The 21,897-nt window shown below is 41.5% G+C and overlaps 1 protein-coding gene across 6 annotated transcripts in view; it reads right to left on the bottom strand.

The window, feature by feature from the left end:
- Positions 1-21,897, bottom strand: part of PTPRM (protein tyrosine phosphatase receptor type M) — a 795,639-nt gene that overhangs the window by 248,295 nt on the left and 525,447 nt on the right. For 4 of the 6 annotated variants that reach the window (XM_058692682.1, XM_058692677.1, XM_058692678.1 and 1 more), the window contains 3 exons: positions 20,265-20,538; positions 19,179-19,215; positions 12,547-12,621 (listed from right to left, as the gene is read on the bottom strand). In XM_058692682.1, the coding sequence (XP_058548665.1) occupies positions 12,547-12,621; positions 19,179-19,215; positions 20,265-20,538 (386 nt within the window). The remainder of the gene's footprint in view (positions 1-12,546; positions 12,622-19,178; positions 19,216-20,264; positions 20,539-21,897) is intronic. The other 2 variants (XM_058692679.1, XM_058692680.1) reach the window with 1 other exon arrangement.

Below are 21,897 nucleotides of genomic sequence, written 5' to 3'. Positions count from 1 at the left end.
GATAATGCGCCTGAAAAATCAGGATATGTAATTAATTGGAAAATGTTTGTTCTAATTCAGCCACTGTTTCCTATAAATAGATTATCAGCTTAAATGAAGAGGTTGGCTATTTTTATTTACGAGGAAGCCTAATGGAAGCATTATCTTCCCTTTATTTTTACCCCAAATTCTCTCAAGATATTTATTCAAAGCTCCTGACACTGAGAAGGACTCTGGTATCATACAGACAGTATGTTTTAGAGCACAACTGAATATATGCTAACTTACTTCATTACGCATTTATCATTGTTACAAATGGTTCAAGAAATTGGTGGATTTTATTGACGCAGAATATTTAGTCAACTGTTGACGTTGGTGTTAACAAAGATCCTTTCTTGAGAGCAAAGAGTACACATAACACTTCTCTGAATTCTCTCCATCTCTTAACACAGAGCTAATTACACAGCAAGCTTCCCGAGGGGCAAAGGAGATCTTCATGTAAGGGATGAATGGGTGACACTTCTCTCCTAAAGTATGGACAGTGAACATGTTTGGAGCAGTGCAGAGCCTATGTCCCTAAAGCTGAATATTTCAATGATGGCAAAGCTGTAACAGTTCCATTGGGATGGACCTGCATGTCTGAACACAGAATGTCTATGTGACCCTGGTCTATGACCATGAACGTCTATGTGACACTTGGTCTATGACCACGAACGTCTACGTGGCCATGGGACGTCTATGCGACACGGTCTAGCCCACACCTCCCTGAGTCACAGTTGGGAGCTCCTCTGTGATGCAGATACTATTTTTCTTAAAAAAAGGGGTGTGGAAATCAGTTCACGCCTTTAAGGGAATTTTATCTTCTACAGATGAATTCATTCCATCTGACATTTATAGCTGGTCTCTGAGGGTCTTTCAGGTGCCCAGCACTGAGTGGCAGGTTGTGGAAGATATCAAGATAAATGAAATACAGCCCCTGTAGTAGATGAAAACATTTCTGCACATATTTCCTAGTAGACAAAATGAACACTCTCCAAGACAACACTTTATGAATCTAATGACTGAACTCTTAAAAGGGCAAAATATAACTGTCTGCAGCTAACAGTGGTGAGATTTTATCCGAGTGACCATATATTCAAACAGCATTGCTGAGTTTTATTACCCTTTATGTTCTTTGTCGGTTTTAATTCATACGAATACCCTGGTAAATAGCTCTCAAAATGAATAAAGTGGATAACTCAGGCAAGAGGCTGAATGAAAGCATTCCATCTCTAAGGTACTTAAAGTGTTCCTTTGATAGGTTTGAACCTGTCCCTTAAATTCCCTATAGTGCACTCTTCGATGCTGATCGAGGATCATCAGGACCCCAGAGCTGGCACTTAGGCTGCACCAATTTTCTGGCCTTTAGCTCTTCTATGCATGCTCAATCCATTTCTACTCACTATACTTTTTTCTCTAGGCTGGCAGACGTTCCTCCATTTCTTAGAGTTTTACTCCAGTCTTTTGGCCTAATTTCATCTGCCCTCCAACGTTTCTAGTGTGCCTAGCCAGAGGAGCGTGGCCTCTGATTGTCTGTACGACCTGACCGCCCACCACACATTCGTCTCACTCTCTGCTCTCCCGCCATGATGGCCTTTTTGGCAATGTTTCAATTTTGGTCATGCTACCTCTCACCACAGGACCTTTGCACTCGCTGTTTCTGCCCCAGATTAAGCTCAAGTTCAGTAAACAAACACACCATCTTCAAGCTGCATCCGGTCCTCTCTGCTACTCAGTGCGGCTGAAATCTGATTTTAGTTATGTCTTCATTTTATAAATAGAGAACCTGGGTCCACAGAAGGGCAGATGATGTCTACTTGCACTGAGGCCTGTCCCAGCTTATTGCTCCTAAAGATTACCCAAGACCTACTGGCTGGGTCTGACAGGCGGAGGTAGAAAAGTAGTCAGATGAGGTCTGGGGAGCTGGAAGAAACAGATGATGCTGGTGCGAGTGAGTAGGCCACTTTCAAAAACAATAAAATGAACATTAAAACTTTCTTATGGTTCTTGCTAAAATAAATGGTTGGTTAAAATTGTGCTTTTTCAAAATGGGTTGAGGGGCACCTGCGTGGCTCAGTAAGTTAAGCATCTCTGACTTCAGCTCAAGTCATGATCTGATGTTTGTGGGTTCAAGCTCTGTGCTGTTAGCGTGGAGCCTGCTTGGGATTCTCTCTCTCTCTGCTCATTCCCTATACACACACATGGCCGTGCTCTCTCTCTCCCTCTCTCTCTCAAAATAAATAAACATGAAAAAAAAAACCCAAAAATAAAAATGGGTTGAAAAACCATGGGTTTGTTTTATTTGCAGCATAATGGTCTACTGACTCAAATATATACACATATATATATGTATATATTCTAAAGAAAACATGAATTTTGCAACTAATATAAAATCAGTCAAGAGTAGGCAAAATAAAAAGATTCTAAAAATTCATATCCTCATCAAAGTTTTTCAAAATTTACTAATGATATAACGAAAGCTACAGAACGCCTGGGAATAAGTTTAACAAGAAAGGTCACCAACTGTTCAGTCATCTAGTAAATACAGTGGACCACCCGCTAGGTGCCTGTGCGGCTACATCAGGAACAAGACAGAGAGATGAAGCCCTGCCTGCCTGGGCTCCAGGAGGAGACACACAGTCATCAGGGCACTTCAAAAAGAAGCAGAGGGGCGCCTGAGTGGCTCAGTCGATTGGGCCTCCGACTTCGGCTCAGGTCATGATCTTGCTGTCTACGGGTTCGAGCCCCACATCAGGCTCTGTGCTGACAGCTCAGAACCTGGAGCCTGCTTCGGATTCTGTGTCTCCCTCTCTCTCTGCCCGTCCCCTGCTCACACTCTGTCTGCCTCTCTCTCAAAAATAAACATTAAAAAATTAAAAATAAAGCAGAGTGATGAGTGGGACAGTGGTCTGGGGGCCAACAAGGCACTGACTTCAAGACGCTGGTCTAGGGAGACTTTTGGGAGGAAAATATGTCTACACTGAATCCTGAATGTTGCGAAGAAGCTGAAAATACAAAGACTAGGGGAAGAGTTTCAGCAGAGGGTGGAGGGAGTGCAAACTACCAGAGCAGGATCTGGCATGCTGCTTTGAAGAGAAAGGAGACCAGCATGGGAAGTGACAGAAGATGAGGACTTCAGGAGGTAGGGTCAAGTGGATATGTGGGGAAGAATATTCCCAAGCAAGGGGAAACTGGGAGCAAAACGTCAAGGAAAGGAGCATGGCTGATGTGGCCAAAGAACCACAGGGAGGTCAGGGTAGCTGGTGTGGAATAAGGCAGAGGAAAGAAGGTAGAGAGTGAATCAGGGGAGTGGGGCCATCATTTAAGGCTGTAAGGACTCCAGGCCATCGGGAGGACTGATAAGCAGACAAGGAGGGATGTGAGGGATTCTTGACAAAGAAGATGGAGAGAATTCCAGTTTTATCACATAAGAAAATATCCTCAAAAACCAGTATAATAAAAAAAAAGTTATGCTAATAACGTAGGAAGACCCAAAGAGGACCATAACATAGTGTATATACATGTATCGTAATACAGGACAATATGGCATTTCACTGCTGTGAGAAAATAATTGTTTATTTAATAATAAGAGCCGGTCTAGCTGTTGTCTATCTGGAAAGGCTAGCCCTCTCCCTTGGCAATACCCCACACCATATCGGTGGTAGTTTCTAGACAGATTCAAGAGCTAAAATTCAGGTGAATGGCTGAATAATCAGAGATGTGAATACCTTCTCCAGCAAAAAAAAACCTTGGAGAAACAGAGGAAAATGGGAACATATTCATTATCTGAAAATGAGAATTTCTTTATGCCAAAAGACACAGTAAAGTCAAAAGAACAGTGATTGCAGGGCGCCTGGGTGGCTCTGCCCAGGCGAAGCGTCGGTTAAGCGTCTGACTTCAGCTCAGTCCATAACCTCACGATCTGTGAGTTCAAGCCCCGCGTCAGGCTCTGTGCGGACAGCTCAGAGCCTGGAGCTTGCTTCACAGTCTGTGTCTCCCTTTCTCTCCACCCAACTCCCCTGCTTGCACTCTGTCTCTCTCCCTCTCAAAAATAAATAAACATTAAAAATATTAAAAAAAAAAAAAAAAGAACGGTGATTGACAGGAATAAGTATGAACAGATGCAGAAGAAGAAGTGCACGTGGCCAGTAAACACAGGCGAAGATAACCAGCTTCAGGAAACGTCCGGAGACGTTAGTGCACCACACAGGAAACATGGCGTGGTAGGCATCCAGTGCAGGGGGAGCACTTAGCAAGCACTTAGCGGGAGAATGGGGGAATGAATTGCTACAATTGGGAAGGAAAGGAATATGGCCCTACATATAAAACAAACTTGCCCTTTGACCCATATTTGAGAATCATTACGAAATAAAGTTACAGGGGCCCCCCCGGGCTGGCTCAGCCAGTTAAGTGTCTGATTTCGGCTCAGGTGGCGATCTCACGGTTTGTGAGTTTGAGCCCCGCGTCGGGCTCTGCGCTGACAGCGTGGAGCTTGCGTGGGATTCTCTCTCCCTCTCTCTCTGCCCCTCCTCAGCTCTCAATCTCTCTCTCAAAATAAATAAATAAACATTAAGAAAGCAATAAAGTGACAATGGAAAAACATGTACAGAAGGTTATGTATTCCAGTTTCTGGTGGTTGTTGCTGTGAGTAGGAAAAAATCTAAAAGTGGTGAAAATCTGAATGCCCATTAACAAGGGACTGGGTGAACAGATCTTCACCTATCCCTATAGAGAAACAACTAGGTAACAGAATGTCCTAGATTGATATATATTGGCCTGAAGGAGAAGCCTAATAAGTGTACTTTACTTAGTTGGTGCAAAATGCAAGTGACAGAGTTAAGTAAATACACGGTAATGGGGAAAAAAATCTGTATATATTTGTATATATTTACATAGAAAGAAAGATGGCTATCATAGGGGCTGGGGATGAGGTCAGTCTAGACTTAGAGTAAACGTTTTCAGTATATCTGAGTTTTTATATGCTTTGTTCACTGACATATCTCAAGAGCCTCACTCAGTGCCTGACATGTAGCAGTTAGGAAATACGTGCTCGGTGCATCAGTGAAGGAATAAAAGGGTGTACATCATCCCCATACTTTAAAACAATGTGTTAAGGTAGAGAAACGATAATAGCTAACATTTACGGAGTGTGTACTAAGTACTTTACTTGTGGACGTAATTCTGACAACTTTACTGTGGGTGAAGCTGTGGCTCCCACTTTACAGATGAGCAAAGTGAGGTACAGAGATTCAAAGTAACTTGCCTAAGGTCAATCTGCTGGTAGGCGACATAGCTGAGATGTGAACCCGAGCAGTTTAATTCTTCACCTGCCCAACAGTTATGCTACCCATAATGGTTTAAGAAAAAAAAATTTTTTTTACATTTTTATTTATTTTTGAGAGACAGCAACACGTTGGGGAGGGGCAGAGAGAGAATGAGACGCAGAATCCAAAGCAGGCTCCAGGCTCTGAGCTGTCAGCACAGAGCCCGATGCAGGGCTCGAACTCACAAACTGTGAGATCATGACCCGAGCCGAAGTCGGACGCTTAACTGACTGAGCCACCCAGGCGCCCCTATGCAGAAGGGTTTTTAAATAAGTTGCTGCCCAGCCCAGAGGCCTGCATGTGAAGTAGCTCCCTGAGGCTTTCCCGTGGAACCCCACAGAGCACTGTTTGAGAACCACTTGACCAGATAATTTATAAGGTTTCCACCCCTGATGGTCTCCGGCAACCAATTAATGAGCATTTGTGGAACAGGGGATTTGAGATCATCACCTTTTTTTTCCATTATACCTCCCCCCACACAGTCACCACCAAACTTAGGTCCTCACTTAGGCTTCCATCTGAGTCAGCCCTTGACTCGACCTCAAAACCCATAGGCTGAGACATACAGAATTTAGCACCCTCCTTCATTCTTTGTAAAGATGGAGGGACACACTTGTGTTCTGCAAAGATGGATTTGCCATAGGCCCGCTCCTCAGCGAGAGTCTGAGAACTCTCCTTGCGCTGTTGCTGGTGAAACTCAGTTTTGGTTTCTGTTCCTAAGGAAAAGGTGTCCTTCTCTGTGACCCAATGGCTAGGACCCCCAGGGGTGAAGGGCAGGCCTAAAGTGCCATGGTTGGCCAAGAGCTGGCTGCCCAGGAGAGTGGGCACAGCGATGGGAGGGGAGGCCTGACAAAGCCAGCTTAGGGCTCAGGCCGAGGGAACCGCTGGGTGGGAGCGCTACCATTGAGTGTGCAGGGGACATTCACTGATCAGCAGAACATATCAAGGAGGGATTCAATGTACCCCTAGTTGAATTAACCTCTGCTGGTTGTCAAATAACACCCGGAAGTTATGAAACCAGGAGCCAAGAAAGCAGGCAATGAGATTTTCTCAGGCTGGGGTTAGTGTGATGTGTGGTGGGGACAAGGGAGCAAGGGGCCAGGAGGGTCCAGGTGTCAGTGAGAACCCAACTTAAAGGGCTGCATGGGGTGTCAGGGCTGGGGGTGGGGGAGCAGGTGAGGCCTGAAGGGCTCAGGAGGGGAGAAAGGAGAACACGGGGCAAAAAGGGAGAAGTTCAAACAGACACTGAGGTCAAAGGAGCCCAGGGCTCAAGTCACGAAGGCTGGGATCAGAGTTCTGTCCCTGACTTCCCTGCGTATCAGTGCTCTAAGGCCTGTGTACTTGAATCTAATGCCTTTGAGCGTACTTTTCTCAACTGAAAAGTGTGATGATGTTCTCTCAGGTGGCCATTGTGAGGACTTAGCAAAATAATGCCTGTGGAGGTTTCTAGCACAGGGTCCAAAACACAGGAGCTTCTCTGTATACGCTCAGTTGCTTGACTTCCTCAGCGGGGATCTAGTTCAGTGACTTCCATGTTTTATATTTTACATTAAAAAAAAAAACAACTCTTTTTGCTTTAATTTTTTTTATGTTGTATATATTTTTGAGACAGAAAGAGACAAAGCATGAGCAGGGAAAGGTCCAAGAGAGAGGGAGACACAGAATCCAAAGCAGGCTCCAGGCTCTGAGCAAGCTGTCAGCACAGAGCCCAACGCGGGGCTCGAACCCACAAACTGTGAGATCATGACCTGAGCCGAAGTTGGCCGCTTAACTGACTGAGCCACCCAGGCACCCCTAAAACTCTTGCTTTAAGAGCCACATTAGGGAGAAAAAGAAATTCCTTGGGATTTATTTCATGATCGCTTTGCAAAGATTCTCTTTGTGACCAAATTGGCAAAGATTACATTGGCAAAGATTCTCTCTCTGACCAAATGCCAGCCAGGCTCCTCTGAGCCCTTCCTCCCCCAGGCCTCACTTTGGCCTGTAAGACTTGAGCAAACACTGATGGTTTTATTACTGCTCAAGGCTGCATACCACGGTGACCCATGTCCCTTCAAGTGCCTGCCTGAGAAAACTGAAGGCTGTCACTGGTTTGTTCCAGTGACACCTGAACACAGGGCTCCTGTGTCCCAGCCCCGGGGGTGGAGGAGAGGGAAGCAGCTTGACACTGATAAGCGCCAGTTGGCCAACCAGATGGGTGCCTCCTGGACCAATACACCCTTCCTGCTTTTTATAATTTTTCACTACACTGACTCTACTGAGCCTCTGCTCACATCCCCCCTTCATTCTCCCTTTAAAATGCCAGCCCCTTGGGGCGCCTGGGTGGCTCAGTCGGTTAAGCCTCCGACTTCAGCTCAGGTCACGATCTCACGGCCGTGAGTTCGAGCCCCGCGTCGGGCTCTGGGCTGCTGGCTCGGAGCCTGGAGCCTGCTTCCAATTCTGTGTCTCCCTCTCTCTCTGCCCCTTCCCCGTTCATGCTCTGTCTCTCTCTGTCTCAAAAATAAATAAAAACGTTAAAAAAAAATAAAAAATAAATAAAAATAAAAAAAATAAAAAAAATAAAATGCCAGCCCCTCAGGGAGCCTGGGTGGCTCATTTGGTTAAGCATCCCACTCTCGATTTCCACTCAGGTCATGATCTCATGGTTCATAAGTTTGAGCCCCACTTCAGCTCTGCACTGGCAGAATGGAGCCTGTTTGGCATTCTCTCTCCCTCTCTCTCTCTTTCTCTCTCTCTCTCTCTCTGCCTCTCTTTTGCTTGCTCCCCCCTCGACTCTCTCTCTCTCTCTCTCTGTCTCAAAATAAATAAACTTAAAAAAAAAGTCAGTCCACTCTGCAGAAATCAAAATGGAGCCCACCTCTATCCCCTATAGTCAGGAGTTACTGAATAAAATCTGTTTTTACAGCTTTAATGTCCAGCTGTATTTATCTTTGACAATACAGATATGCCACATATATCTTTTTTAAAACTTGGAACTTTGTGGGAATAGTCTTTGGCTAGTTCTCTATTTTTTTTTTTAGTACTAATTATATCTAGCAAGTAATTCTACATGCTCTGATATATCTGATTTGTACTTGAATCCCAGAAGCCACTTTGTTTATAAATATTCTAGGATACAGATCTTATCATATTAGATGTATGGGTTAACCAAATGGGATGATAAAAAATTTGTTTAAGGAAAACATTCTCCACAGCATTTCAGAGCTAGCTGGGTTATTAAATCATAAACAGAAATATCTTAATATAAAATAAACAGCCTAGAGATATTTATAAAGTTAACTAAAAAATCTTAAAGAGAAATTTCTAGCATGTACAGCTTTTAATTTTCTTCCTAAAGCAGTTCTATATTACACACAATTAATCACATAGTAAAGGGAACAAAGTAGAAACAAGAACCATTTCCAATTTCTAGAACTTTTTCTATGTGCACTCTTTAGAGTGCTTTTGAGGTAGATGGGACCTTTATTCCAGTTATATACCGTTTCCTTTCATAATCTCCTATATCCAGTGGTTTAATAAAGCATTTTTTTTAAATCTGTGGGTTGCAACCCAATAGTGGGACATGAAATCAGTTTAGTAGGTAGCGACTGGAATTTTTAAAGAATGAAATAGAATGAAATGGAAAAGAATAGAACGAATCAGAGAGCGTCTTATTCAGTATGTAGTCTTGGCAGTGAGGTTTCTAATGCTTTCTCTTCAGTTAAACTTCTGTGTATGTGTATGTGTGTATATTGGATAATGATGTAGTTCACCGTTGATTGAAGACAAAACATTTCAGAAACACTCCCAGTGCAATGACAGGCCTGCTCATCAGACACACCAGCATTCTGCAGCCTGATCTGCCTTCGTTCAGTGAATCAGATCAGCTAGTATTCACGAGCATTTTGCTGTGTCCGGAAGTCCTGGCACGGACACCAGGTCACCAGGATGCTTGTTTACTTTGGTGTTAGACGAGCGAGTGAGGTCCCATCTGGGCCAAGGAAAGCCCAAGCGGCATGTGCCACATTCCGGGACAAAGGAACTATGCTGCGGAGGACAATCTCGTCAGAGCTTCCGAGTGTTAAGTACAGCCTTGAACAGCACTTGTAGGAGTAGGAGGTCAGCACAATTAAAACAAAATGAACAAAAACACTGCTGAGGGCACTTCACAATGTATCCCTCATGCATCTCCTGTTGGCTTCTGGAAGGCACCATATTGATCTAATAAACAAAACCACAACCGGCCAATCGGTCACAGATGTGCAATGTTCAGAATTGTCCCACTGACCATTTCCTAAGCTGCTGCACATGATGAAAAAGGTTTTGAAATACATGTCCTGTCTGCCCATTAGTTACCAAACTATTGTCCTTTCCTAACTGCTAAATGACCAGCATGATAGTGATTTTCATTCCTAAGAACATGTGGGTATGTAGGTTTTGACGTGACTGATGCAAAATGCCTGATGCCAAGAGCCTGGCCAACCACACAAAGTAAAACTCTTTATAAGACTTAGTAGATCTAGGGGCGCCTGGGTGGCGCAGTCGGTTAAGCGTCCGACTTCAGCCAGGTCACGATCTCGCGGTCCGTGAGTTCGAGCCCCGCGTCAGGCTCTGGGCTGATGGCTCGGAGCCTGGAGCCTGTTTCCGATTCTGTGTCTCCCTCTCTCTCTGCCCCTCCCCCGTTCATGCTCTGTCTCTCTCTGTCCCAAAAATAAATAAAAAACGTTTAAAAAAAAAAAAAAAAAAAAGACTTAGTAGATCTATATCTTGGCACACAGAGGGTGCTCAATAAATGTCAGCTAAGTGATTGAATGCATTAAGTCTCAAGCTTGCAGTATGACTCATGAATAAATCTATTAAAAAAGACAGTGTTACTGCTATCACAGTTGATGGCTGATGCAAATGGAAAATGCAAAAGAAATATTACTTGATTTTGAATTTATCTGGGTAAGATTACCCATCTTAAAACAAGCAGTAAATACTAAAAAAAGATCAGGAGTAGTTTTTTGGTTTTTTTTTTTTTTTACTGTTTTTTTTTTTTTTTTTGAGGCTTATTCTAACACTCCATCATTTTAATCCCTAATAAACAAAAGTAAATGATGGAGATCGCCTGCAGCCCTTAAAAGAATGGCAGCCATACACTCGAGCAATGTATGTGTCCTTCACAGACTAGTTCCCAAATAACAAGATACCCGGGATCTGAATGCACTGTGAAGGAGGCTGATTTATGAGCTATCTTCTTAATTATGCAAGTTTTGGAGAGAAATCTATGTTCAGAAGTTTCACTTACTTCACTGCCTAGTAAACAGCATGCTTAATATGAAGGTTGTAGATACAGCTAAAGCCTTAGAAGGGGGCTATTTAACTACATTGCCCATAAGCACTTGTTTTCGGATAGTGGGGCCATTTTTATTGGTTTGCTACAACCATAGGGCCAGTTCAGACTCAGCTGGCAGTCAGACTTGAAGGTTACTTTCAAGATGGACACCTAACCCGACCATGGGCCATGGGCCAGTCCTTAAATACGAAGGTTTTTTTTTTTTTTTTTTTTTTTTTTTTTTTTTTTTTAATTTATTTTTGGGACAGAGAGAGACAGAGCATGAACGGGGGAGGGGCAGAGAGAGAGGGAGACACAGAATCGGAAACAGGCTCCAGGCTCCGAGCCATCAGCCCAGAGCCCGACGCGGGGCTCGAACTCACGGACCGCGAGATCGTGACCTGGCTGAAGTCGGACGCTCAACCGACTGCGCCACCCAGGCGCCCCAAATACGAAGGTTTTAAAACAGAGGACTTAAGAAAGATGCTACACTACTCCATAAGTACTTCTACTGTTGGGAAGAGAACTTCAGAAGTTCAGGATAAGAAAGGGTCTGTAACAAGCAGAACTTCAACCCGTAAAAGAAATATGCTTAGAAGAACCTTGAAAACAAAGAGAAGCAGAACTATCAATAATAACCTTATAGCTCTTAGGCCCCGAAACAGAGGACTGAAAATATGTGTGGAATTCCAGTAGGGAAAGAAGTAGAATTAGCCTCCATTTCGTTACCTTCCAAAAAATCAGTCTGTAAATTTGCTGAGTCTCAGTTGCTTTTATTTTTCCAAAATAACAAGCTCACAGGACAACTTAAACATTTGTGAATTCTTACCATGAGTTAAGCTACACTTTTTTATTTTCTTAAATGTTAGAGTATATTTCCTTGTTTCATACACTCAAAACAATTGCTGGAGTGGAAATTCTATGGAAAACAGCTGAGTTTTAACCATGCCTAGACTACATGCCATAAACTACAATGTTGATGATGTCTCCGAAACCAGAATTTGAATCCTGCCCACGCAATTATGTTAGAAATCTGGACAATGGCTTGCTTTTACTGCAGGACAAAAATTTGTCTCCTGGGGTTCTCTGACCACTCACCTTCCATCTGGAGTCATTTACTGGACTCTTTTCCTATAGGAGTTTATGCTGATGTCCATACACCTTTAGAGAGAGTACGGAACGGACAAGCTAATTTCTCTTTGCTACGTTCTCTTTCTGTGTGCTGCTTCTTCTATATAGAAGCACACAGTTTAACTCCATGACTCTAAGCCATTCGATTTTCTAAAAACTTCCCTAAATTATTCAATGCATTTGACTGGCAGAGGTACCACTGCTCTATATAAACACTTCGAAACAAGGCTCTATAAGGAATGTAGACAGCTCTGCTCCAGCTGTACGTACACGCAAAGCTGTTTGAACAGCGTCACCCCAAACAGCTCTGGGTGGCTTCATCTCAGGACTGTGTATGGCTCCGTGCGTGTGCACACGAGACCCTACGAGGTGGGAAGTAAAGCTCGCTCACCCTGACACCACAGGGCCTTTCTAGGTGAATCTGCATAACTGGGCATACTTCTTTATGTACTCTGATGGAAATCCTCTTTGATGGCATTGCTATCGCAAGTCCAGCAAATTTCATTCTGTACAACATTAGGCTGGAAAGGAACACACCGACAGACAAACACACAATGAGAACATGCAGTGGCGTTGTGCTTAATGCATGGGTATCAATGTGCACACACAGAAGAGGCCAAGCACATCACTTCATTTAATGCGGGCACAGGTCTGTACCAAGAGCCTGACACATTGTAAACAAGCCTTAAGCAGAGGAGGAAATGTAGAGGGGAAACAAAGCTGAGAAAAATGAGCAGGAAATGGGCAAGATGACTCATCTATACTTGAACATCTGACCTGTCAGCTGGTCGTCGCCTGCGGCAGGGGCGATGCGAATGTAAGGTGTTGTAAGCTGAGTCACGATTATCGCAGCTATGGCAAAGGAAGATTCCCAGGTCAGCATGCATGAGGGAAGAAAAAGCCAGACTGAAGCTAGGCTAGCAAGGAGAATCTCGATCAGTATATCACATTGTCTCAACTTTGTTCCAACAACAACAAAAAGAGAAGAAAAGAAAAAAGAAAAAAAAAAACCATAGCAAAGTGTTGAATTTTCTGGATTCTTTTCCCTGAAACAAGTTTTTGTCAGGCAGTTAGATTTCTAACTATGACACAGTTGCAAGCTTTGGCTGATATTTTGGGTAGGTCAACCGAAGATGTGGGGCGGGGGGGGGGGGGGGCGGGTAGTAAAAACAAAACATACGTCCTAAATAAGGCTCTAGACTGAACAGTGTTTCCAAGTGCTGTTGAGTGTGGTGTGTAAGTGATTCGCTGCTAATTCTGATGATCCAAACTTTAGGCTTTTAAAATTTATTAGGTTACTTAAAATTCTGCTGCTGAAGTCACAATATTTTCTCTTCTTGCTAAAATCACCTTTGTGGAGAACATGATCTTCTTTCATTAGAGACATTTTTCTATAGAGGGATTTCCCTGATAAGTAAATTTCGCGGAGAATGTTTCCATTTAGGAACCTTATTTTGTCAAATTAAGGGACTGGGGAAAAACGCACCTCAAAGCATTGGTCGGTTCAAAAAACAAAAACTAATAACTGCCTTTGCTGTAGTCGTCACGGTTAACATGTGACCACAGACACGATTAAGATTCTGGAGGCAGACCAGTCGAGCTTCTTGGTTTGGCTGCACAGCTCAGCAGTTGTGTTTAAATGGTTAACATTCATGACACACAGATATCGGGGAAAAAAATAGAAAATTAAAACGTCAGTTCTAACATGATACAGCTGGAAAATGATGCAAAGAAAAAATATTGGAAAATTAAGGACAGGCTTACATGAAAGATTACTAATTTACATGGAACAGCCTGGGTGCTATTAGAAATGTGGCAGCGAGTAAGGAAAATAGATCATCTACCATCTGCAGACAATTAAACCCAAAACTGCTGCTGCATAATATTTTGAAATATCCCTCTGCACCATTCAAACGGTGCTGCTTCTTGTAACTAGACAACTGTAGCAACTGGGTTCAAGAGTGGGATAATCGTCTTTCTCACGTTATTGATGAAAACTTTCTAGTCTTGCTAAGTGAGATGAATAAACTACCAGTTGGGTCAGAAAGTGGAGAAACCCCAGGGTACTACGGAGATAATTTTCTCGACAGGATCGAGTATGCAGTTTTGCATACTGAGATAGCAAACTGTAAGCAGTAAAATGTTATTTCTAAGCCTTGTTACAGGGTCGGTACCAAGTTTATACATAAAACATTTGCGGGGTCACAGACTGTTGTTCAACCAAAGTTCCTGTGTGGTGTCCTGTTACTCACAGGAGAATGTGACCTACTCTGCTTTTTGAGAAAAAACTATATTGTCTTATCAGAAACAGAGCACCAATATTTTTCCAATACTGAAAAAGGTCAACAACATGGACGCAAAGTTACTTGAAAATGGCGAGGTTGGGCAGCCACGTCTTCACAACTAAATGAAGGGCAAATTGCGGTCAGAGGCTCAAAGCCCCCATAGAAAAAGTACACTATAGGTATCAGGAGGGATTTTTATATGATCTCTAGGTTCTGCATGGTAAAGTGTTCATTTGTGACTATTTTTAGTTACAAGGACAAAACTTGAGTCTGTTACAAATTTCCTTAAAACAGGAGTCAGCCAGGCCACCGCCTACTTTTGCAAATAAAGTTTTATTGGAACACAGTCAGACTTAATTGTGCACACATCACCCACGGCTGCTCTTGCACAGCAATGGTAGAGCTGAGTAGTTGTGGCAGAAATCACATGGCTCACAGAGCCTAACATATTTACCATCTTCCCTTTACATAAAAATTTGCTACCCTCTGTCTTAAAAGGTCAATTACATTGTATTGCGAAAGGGAATATTGCGAAATTTGGTAAAATAAAGTCAGATATTCCAATCCTATGCTATGAAGACAGTATCTAATAGTTGATAAATTCAGGGTCTCTTTTGGGTCCAAAAGTATGTATGGAAGAGTAAAAAGTATATCAGGCTTACAAAGTACCATTTCAGTTGCATGCAGTGGGGTCTTGTGGAATCTGATGAACCAGTATTTTACCAAACTCTTTTGCGCGACTTTCGTGTTCCTTGGAAAATTGAGTTTGGATCAAATATTTGGGAGTCACAGCGTTGAACAAAGTTAAACAGGTTTCTTTTCCTTGGTAACTTCTCAGGGGCCTGGTTATATTCATGATGTATATTAGGAAGACCATTTCAGATCAAGCAAACAAAATACTTTCTCTCTAAAATGTTGAATGACAAATGTAGATCATATCTATATTTCTATTTCTAAATCCATAGCTAAATGATAGCAGATTTGCATAGATGAGTGGTCTTACTATATAATTTGTTTTCTCGTGTATTGAATATGAATAATTAAAAGGAATCTTAATTAGCTGTGCATGTCAACATTCTTTTCAGCTCTTTTATTGGTGTGCTTTCGTCTGTGAGCATTGTGGCCTAGAAACGATGGTATTTCTTTGAACAAAACCGTGACTAGGAAAACAGTGTAGAGAAACTTCTCAAAGAGCCTAGTGATTAAAAAAAGAAACATTCAAATTTCTGAGTCTAGTTAGAAACTGTATTGGGACAATGGAAGTCCTTCAAAGTTTTCTGAAGGTCTTCCAGCAAAGTATATGTGCATTGGAGTACAAATGTAAGTTAAATAAATTACTGAGCTTAAAAACAGGGAAGCGTGTTTTGCACAAAAAATTCACCTTAAAATATGAACTAGAATAATAGTTTGTATTCTTTCTGTTTAAGACTTACAGTGTAACTCCTATAATGCTTTTGGAAAGAATTTAGCATGTGTTTTCATGAGGTTTTTGTTTTGATTTCTAGTTACCCTACCGTCAGCCAAATCATAGCAAAGAAAGGAATAAGTACACACATCTGACTCCAGCCCCCATACACTAAAAACAAACAAACAACAACAACAACAAAAAACCCCAAATGTTTACGAACTCAAAATCCTCAAAAACTTAAGAGCGATATATTTATGTACCTAAGAAGTCTCACAGATTATACTATGCCTAACTTTTAGTAGGCGCTCACAAATGTTTTAAAATGAATGTGTAACAAGGAAGATGCCAAATGACTACACTGTCTAGGAGAAAGATTACTGGCATCGTGTTATGGAAAATATTATTGTATGGAAGATCGATGCAAAATATGCCGTTTAAATTGATTACTGTATCAATTAGAAAGAATGTGCCTCATTTAATATGAGAAATCTAATTTACTAACAAGAAAGGTTTTGATATTTAAGTGTATCCTGTCCATTTAGAATTGATAATCAACAAGGCCTTCCAGAACTAGCATAAAAGGAGTTTTAGCCCTTCTACTGACCGCGAGGCAGCCGTTAGGTATGCAAAAGCCAAAGAAAACCCATATACTAACTGCTAAGACACAGTCGGACCAGGTGGTCTTGAAAAGAATCCAACTATAAAAATGTGAATGTGATTAAAAATCAAAATAAAACTAAGAGGATCTGAAAACAGTTAAAAGCTATTCTGTTAACTCCACCATACAGGTTGAGGGTAACATCCAAACATTATGCATATCCTATAGCTGTATGGTGTCTTTATCTTTTAACTGAAGAGACAGAATATTCTGTGATGAGTTTGCCTATAGTCAACAATCAAAGTACAGTCACATATACCTATGAGGAATCTAGATATATAAATGAAAGGATATAGGAAAATACAGGCAATCCCCCACACATTTGGAGATAGGTAAGAACATACCTTAGGCTTTTCCCCCATGTCTAATTTTTATAAGGCTTTATATTAGTGTCAAAATATACCCTTGGAATAGGATTAAAATAATCACAACATTAAATTTATAAAGAGTATGAAATATATCTTTAAGAGACATACCCATACTTGAAATTACAAACTAGCTTCCTGTGAAAACAAATCCACCTCCATATTTTCTCTATAAAGATACTTGTCAACAGTTGTTTCATGAGAACATCAACATCTCTGTAAATTCAAAACGCTGCTTAGGAGTGTGGCTTCGTGCCTGAAAGTGCAATTAAGCCACCACACTGTCAGCAATATGTGGCAAAAACACAGAAAGTTTGAACTTTTTTCAATTGCAAGCATCCTTCCTGCAGGGTACCAATAAAGTTATTAGAACTGCCTAGTTCTCTGTTTTGACTACGTAGTCAAGATGGAATGGCTTCCTGCACCACTGAAAGAGCTTTTAGCATGAATAAAGAAAAATTATCTGACTGTAGCAGTGGTGAAACGTTAGACTGCGCTATAAAGGAAGTTCACTGAATCTGCACACGTAGAACATAGTAAAATAAAATAAGACCAGACAGTTTGGTTTTAACCTGCAAGGAGAATATCTCCCAAGGTTACCTCCTATATTATGCTTTTACGAATGGAAGGACAATGTTACATAATGACTGTTAACATTGGTTTCCCTCTTTCCCCAATAGAGTTTATTTGGATAGAGTTTGTGGCTAAATAAACATTTGCAAATGACTTAGAAAATATGAGTGGGGAATATTCAGTCAATCAGGTCATCCGATTGCCTAATCATCCTTTGGTGAATTGAAAAACAAATTACAATATTGATTAAATCTAGCTGATGGAAGAAAATGATCCAAATCACCATCTAATTCAATCTATTGTGAAAACAGCCAACGTCAGATTTCCATATCTACAAGGGTGTTATTTATATAATTATTTAGCTATGTAAATGAAAGTGATGACAAATTTCATTGCTTTCAGAGTGAATTAGGCAGGGACTCCATTTTAATAAAGGGGAGAGCAGATACTTATACAATCTAATACTATAGTTGGTCTGAGGATCTGCTGGGTGAAAAGCCATGAAATACAGAGGAAACACTGTGGGTAGGAGTTCAAAGGTTCGGGATTAAGCCTTGACCCACAGATTATCAGCTGAGTGACCCTGGTAAGTCAATTCACCTCTAAAAATATGCATTTTCTTCATTTAAAAAATAAAAACAGAAATACCTGCCTCCTTTCTCACAGTAATGTTAAAGAACTAGGTGAGACAGGTATGAAAGTGCTTTCAAATACTTTAGCTGTGATTTCAGTGGAAGGCATTATAAATTAGGCACTGCGGAAGCGGATTTACTCTTTCAGACCTTGAGGGTAAGGCGAATTCAGTACAACAACTGGGGCACGGGTGGTGGTCTGGATGGAGGCTTAAGAACATTGATACCTCATTCAAGGGCTTCATAATCCTTAGTAATTAATAGCTAAGATCGTATTACAGTTTATGAAATACACCAATCTCTGTAATTTCATTTATTGTTAATTTATCCCTAGAAATAAACGCACTTAATCAAGAAAAATATGATACTACAAAACCAAATGTTTCAAAATCAATACAAATAGATTCTTAGAACTAGAACATGAGCCCATGAGCACCTGGCAGTGTTTGGCACAGACCATGAAACCAAGAAATATTTGTGGAGCTAACGGAATAAAAAGGTCCTGGATCTTCATGAAATTAGAATTCAATGTGAATTTTGAACATGCAGATGGATGTCCATGATATATCAAACTATACTCCCTGCAAGGGAAACAATGAAATAATAAGGTATTTCTACCCAACAGAACTCAGGTGACTGTCTCTGGCCTGACTACATCTAGTGTGACAGACCCAAGGATGCCTTCGTGCCATCATTTCTAAATTGAGTCACACAGAACTTATCATGGTCATGGGTCACTTGTGATGGTCTGAGAGGGTATACTTAACTACAGGTGTTAATTTATAATGCCTCATTTTAAGGTGGGATTTTATATTTCTCAAAGCATTGTCTCATACATTTCCCATGCCCTGGTTAAGATCACACTCCAAGGTGAACAAGATGACATCACAGCTCGTGTGTGCACATACAACCGTCCTTGGTTCTTCAGGAGGCTGTGTGTGGTGAGCTTATGACGGTTCAACCCCAGCCACTCCTACATCTTGTCCTTGATCACATTTTCCCAGGATTTTAACCAGGCCTGGGAAACAGAAATTCCACTAAAATCACCCAGTTACTGGGTTTAGTTGCCCCGTGTTCCGTGAAAAAAGCCCATGCAGACTCCATTTGGGAGAGCTCTTATCACTAGGTACTTGCTTAAAAACAGCAGGCAGTATTTTCCTACTTTGCATACGAAGATTCATTAGTCACAGGACTACTGCATATGCTACTATGGTTTAAAAAACATGTACCGAAAGCACGTAAACATTCATTTTATTTTAAAGAATTCTGAAAAGGCTAACCACTGAAAACTCCTTGGAATGCAGTAACACGACTCCTTATTTTAAAAAAGTATTGGCATGAAATAGTATTAACTTCTAAGACTCTAATACATGCACCCACAGATAGACACGCTTATTTCAACGAAGTTAACCTTACAAGAAGTTCTGAAATACCATCTAAAAATTTAAAGGACATAAACTGGGAGAGCATCCCACAATCTCAACCTACCTTTTGTGGCCACTCGGACACAGTCTATTTTGGTTTCCTGTGTCAAATAAAGAGGGGGGAAAAAGTCACTATTCGTGCTTTATTTAAAACAAATAAAAATATCTGTAGTTCTATTTAAATGCTGATAAGAAAAGAGCTCATTGTTCCGAGTGTGGTGTTAATCACACAATGATGAATTGCACTTAGATACATGCTCACACGATGATTACTCCTTGTACCACGCTCAGATACATTTTCTGGCTCTGGAGCTGGTGGCCATGGGCATTTTTGGAGCGGGTGACAAATGAGGAGCTACACATACAATGTCTCTGCCTACGGGCCCTGTCTTCTCCAGACCCTTGCTCACTCTGTACAGATACTACTGGAGAAGAACTCTGGGTCCTGGATTTCCCCCCTTTTCACTGGCAAAAGTCAAGTCAATGATACTTAGACCCATGCTGTGAAGGAGGGAAACCATCATGGTGTCCAGAAAACTCCCATTTCTTTCTAAGGAGATTTTAATATCTTACCAGAGTTCTGGGTCGGTCTGAACAGAAAGGGGGAAAGAATTCAGGAACGACTCCATAGTTTTTATTTTGCTTTCATCTAATCTTTCTAAAGCTGCTTTCTCTCTCTCTCTCTCTCTCTCAAAAAAAAAAAGATACCTAATTTAGTTACAGCTATAGGAAGCATAAACTCTTCTGAAACCAAAGAAATGGGACAGAATATGCTAGAAAGACAGATGCTGTGTATCTCACAAAATTTTAAATGAGCTGAATGTATGTGTTGTAGCTATACTATTTCCCTGTAAAATAGTAAGCGAAGCAGAATTGCTAGCCAACTTTTGGTAACAAGTAAAAACTGAAAATAAAAACCATCACGCTGACAACATATTCTCCCTACCAAAACAAATACAAATTTATTCACTTCTTTCCATAAATTTCTCTAGGTGAAGATAAGTTTACAAAGAAAAAAACCCACATACGTTTGTTCCAAGTAAACACACACACAAAAGCATGACTTTATTTCTTACCACTATCTTCCTTAATCTATGTTCACATTAATAACCCTAAATAGCCTAGGTAAACAGCCAGCTATAAAACTTACCCCATTGGCTCTACTAGCAGCTTGGAAATAAATTCTGTAGCTTTTATGGGGGAGAAGGGGAGTGTTCCAGTATCCGTTGTATGTCTTATTATCACCAATAGTAAAAGGCTGAGCAGCTTGGAGACTGTTTGCTGGGAATTCTGCAGCAAAGTAATACTGTGAGTTCAGTATTGATGCATTCTGGAAGTGAATTGGCACGGGGTAACACTTTAAGATTTCGGTTGTCTTTTTAGTTCTTCGAGGTCGTTCTTCCTCAACAACTACTTGATAGACACTAGGGAGGAAAAAAAGTATTGTCAGTGATATTTTATGATGATTGAGCTGATTCCCTTTGATTTCAACTGCATGGACCCGCAGGATATCCAAAATAAAGAATACACTGGATTTAGTCAGTAAAAAGTACTAAGTACATAACAGATCCTCCCTTAACACTTGCTCAATGAAAGAGAAGGAAGGGGCTTAATATTCTCCCACAGAACTCTCTCACCCCAGGGGTGCCTGGATGGCTCGGTCAGTTGAGCGTCTGACTCTTGATTTCGGCTCAGGTCAAGATCCCAGGGTGGTGGGATTGAGCCCCACATCGGGCTCCGTGCTGGGTGTAGAGCCTGCTTAAGATTCTCTCTCTCTCTCTCTCTCTCTCTCTCTCTCTCTCTCTCTCTTTCTCTCTCTCTCTCTCCCTCTACCCCTCCCCTGCTGGTGAGCATGCTTTCTCTCTCAAAAATAAAAAAGTTAAAAATCTTTAAAAAAATAGCTCTCTCACCCCCAATAATACAATGTGGTTGAGGAGAAACAAAGTTCACCAAAACTACAATTTATACACATGTATAACAATCTCTGCTATTTATGTGAGGCAGACACTAAAATAATGTTTTTCTCACATGTAACTGAAGATGAATTTATAGAAAATTAACTCCGTTTACCTAACAAATGAAAATATATTAACTGTAAGTTTATTTTTAAAAAGGCAATGTAGGGGCGCCTGGGTGGCTCAGTCGGTTGAGCATATGACTTCAGCTCAGGTTATGATCTCATGCTTCGTGAGTTCGAGCCACATGCAGGGCTCTGTGCTGATAGCTCAGAGCCTGCTTCGGATTCTGTGTTTCCCTCTCCCTCTGCCCCTCCCTGCTCTAGCTCGTTTTTGCGCTCTCTCTCTACCAATGTCTGAATTTCGAAGTAACCACAGGAGAATGAGACCAACTTTGAAGAGACGGGTGTTTCTGTGAAGATATGTATTTTAAGGGCATGATGAACATTTGTGTAGTTTGGGTGCGGAAAAAGAGTTTCTGATACTGAGAAAAACTAACTCTTGCCAGCAGCTTTCAAGAACTGAATCCAGAATAGATTGGCAAGGAAATGCATGTTTTTCTCACTGTATCAGAAAAGCACCGGGACTCTCTCTGGAACAATGTTGCCATCCTAGAGTTGCTCACACTGGGACTCCTTAATGCTGAAGAAGAACTGGTGAGAGGAGCCTACCATCCCCAGCGGACTGGGGAGGTCCCTCTTTGGGTCTCGCCCTTGTGTCCTCTGAATGTGCATTCAGTGAAATCACCTGTTTCTGGGAGTACAACCACTTAGCACGTTCTACTACAGGAATGCAATCCAGCAGCTGCTGTTCGGTTTGTAATCTTGC

Source organism: Neofelis nebulosa, chromosome 11 (genome assembly GCF_028018385.1).
Source record: "Neofelis nebulosa isolate mNeoNeb1 chromosome 11, mNeoNeb1.pri, whole genome shotgun sequence".
Lineage (NCBI taxonomy): Eukaryota > Metazoa > Chordata > Mammalia > Carnivora > Felidae > Neofelis > Neofelis nebulosa.
The sequence above is the reverse complement of the archived record's forward strand: the minus strand, read 5'-3'. Positions and strand labels throughout refer to the sequence as shown.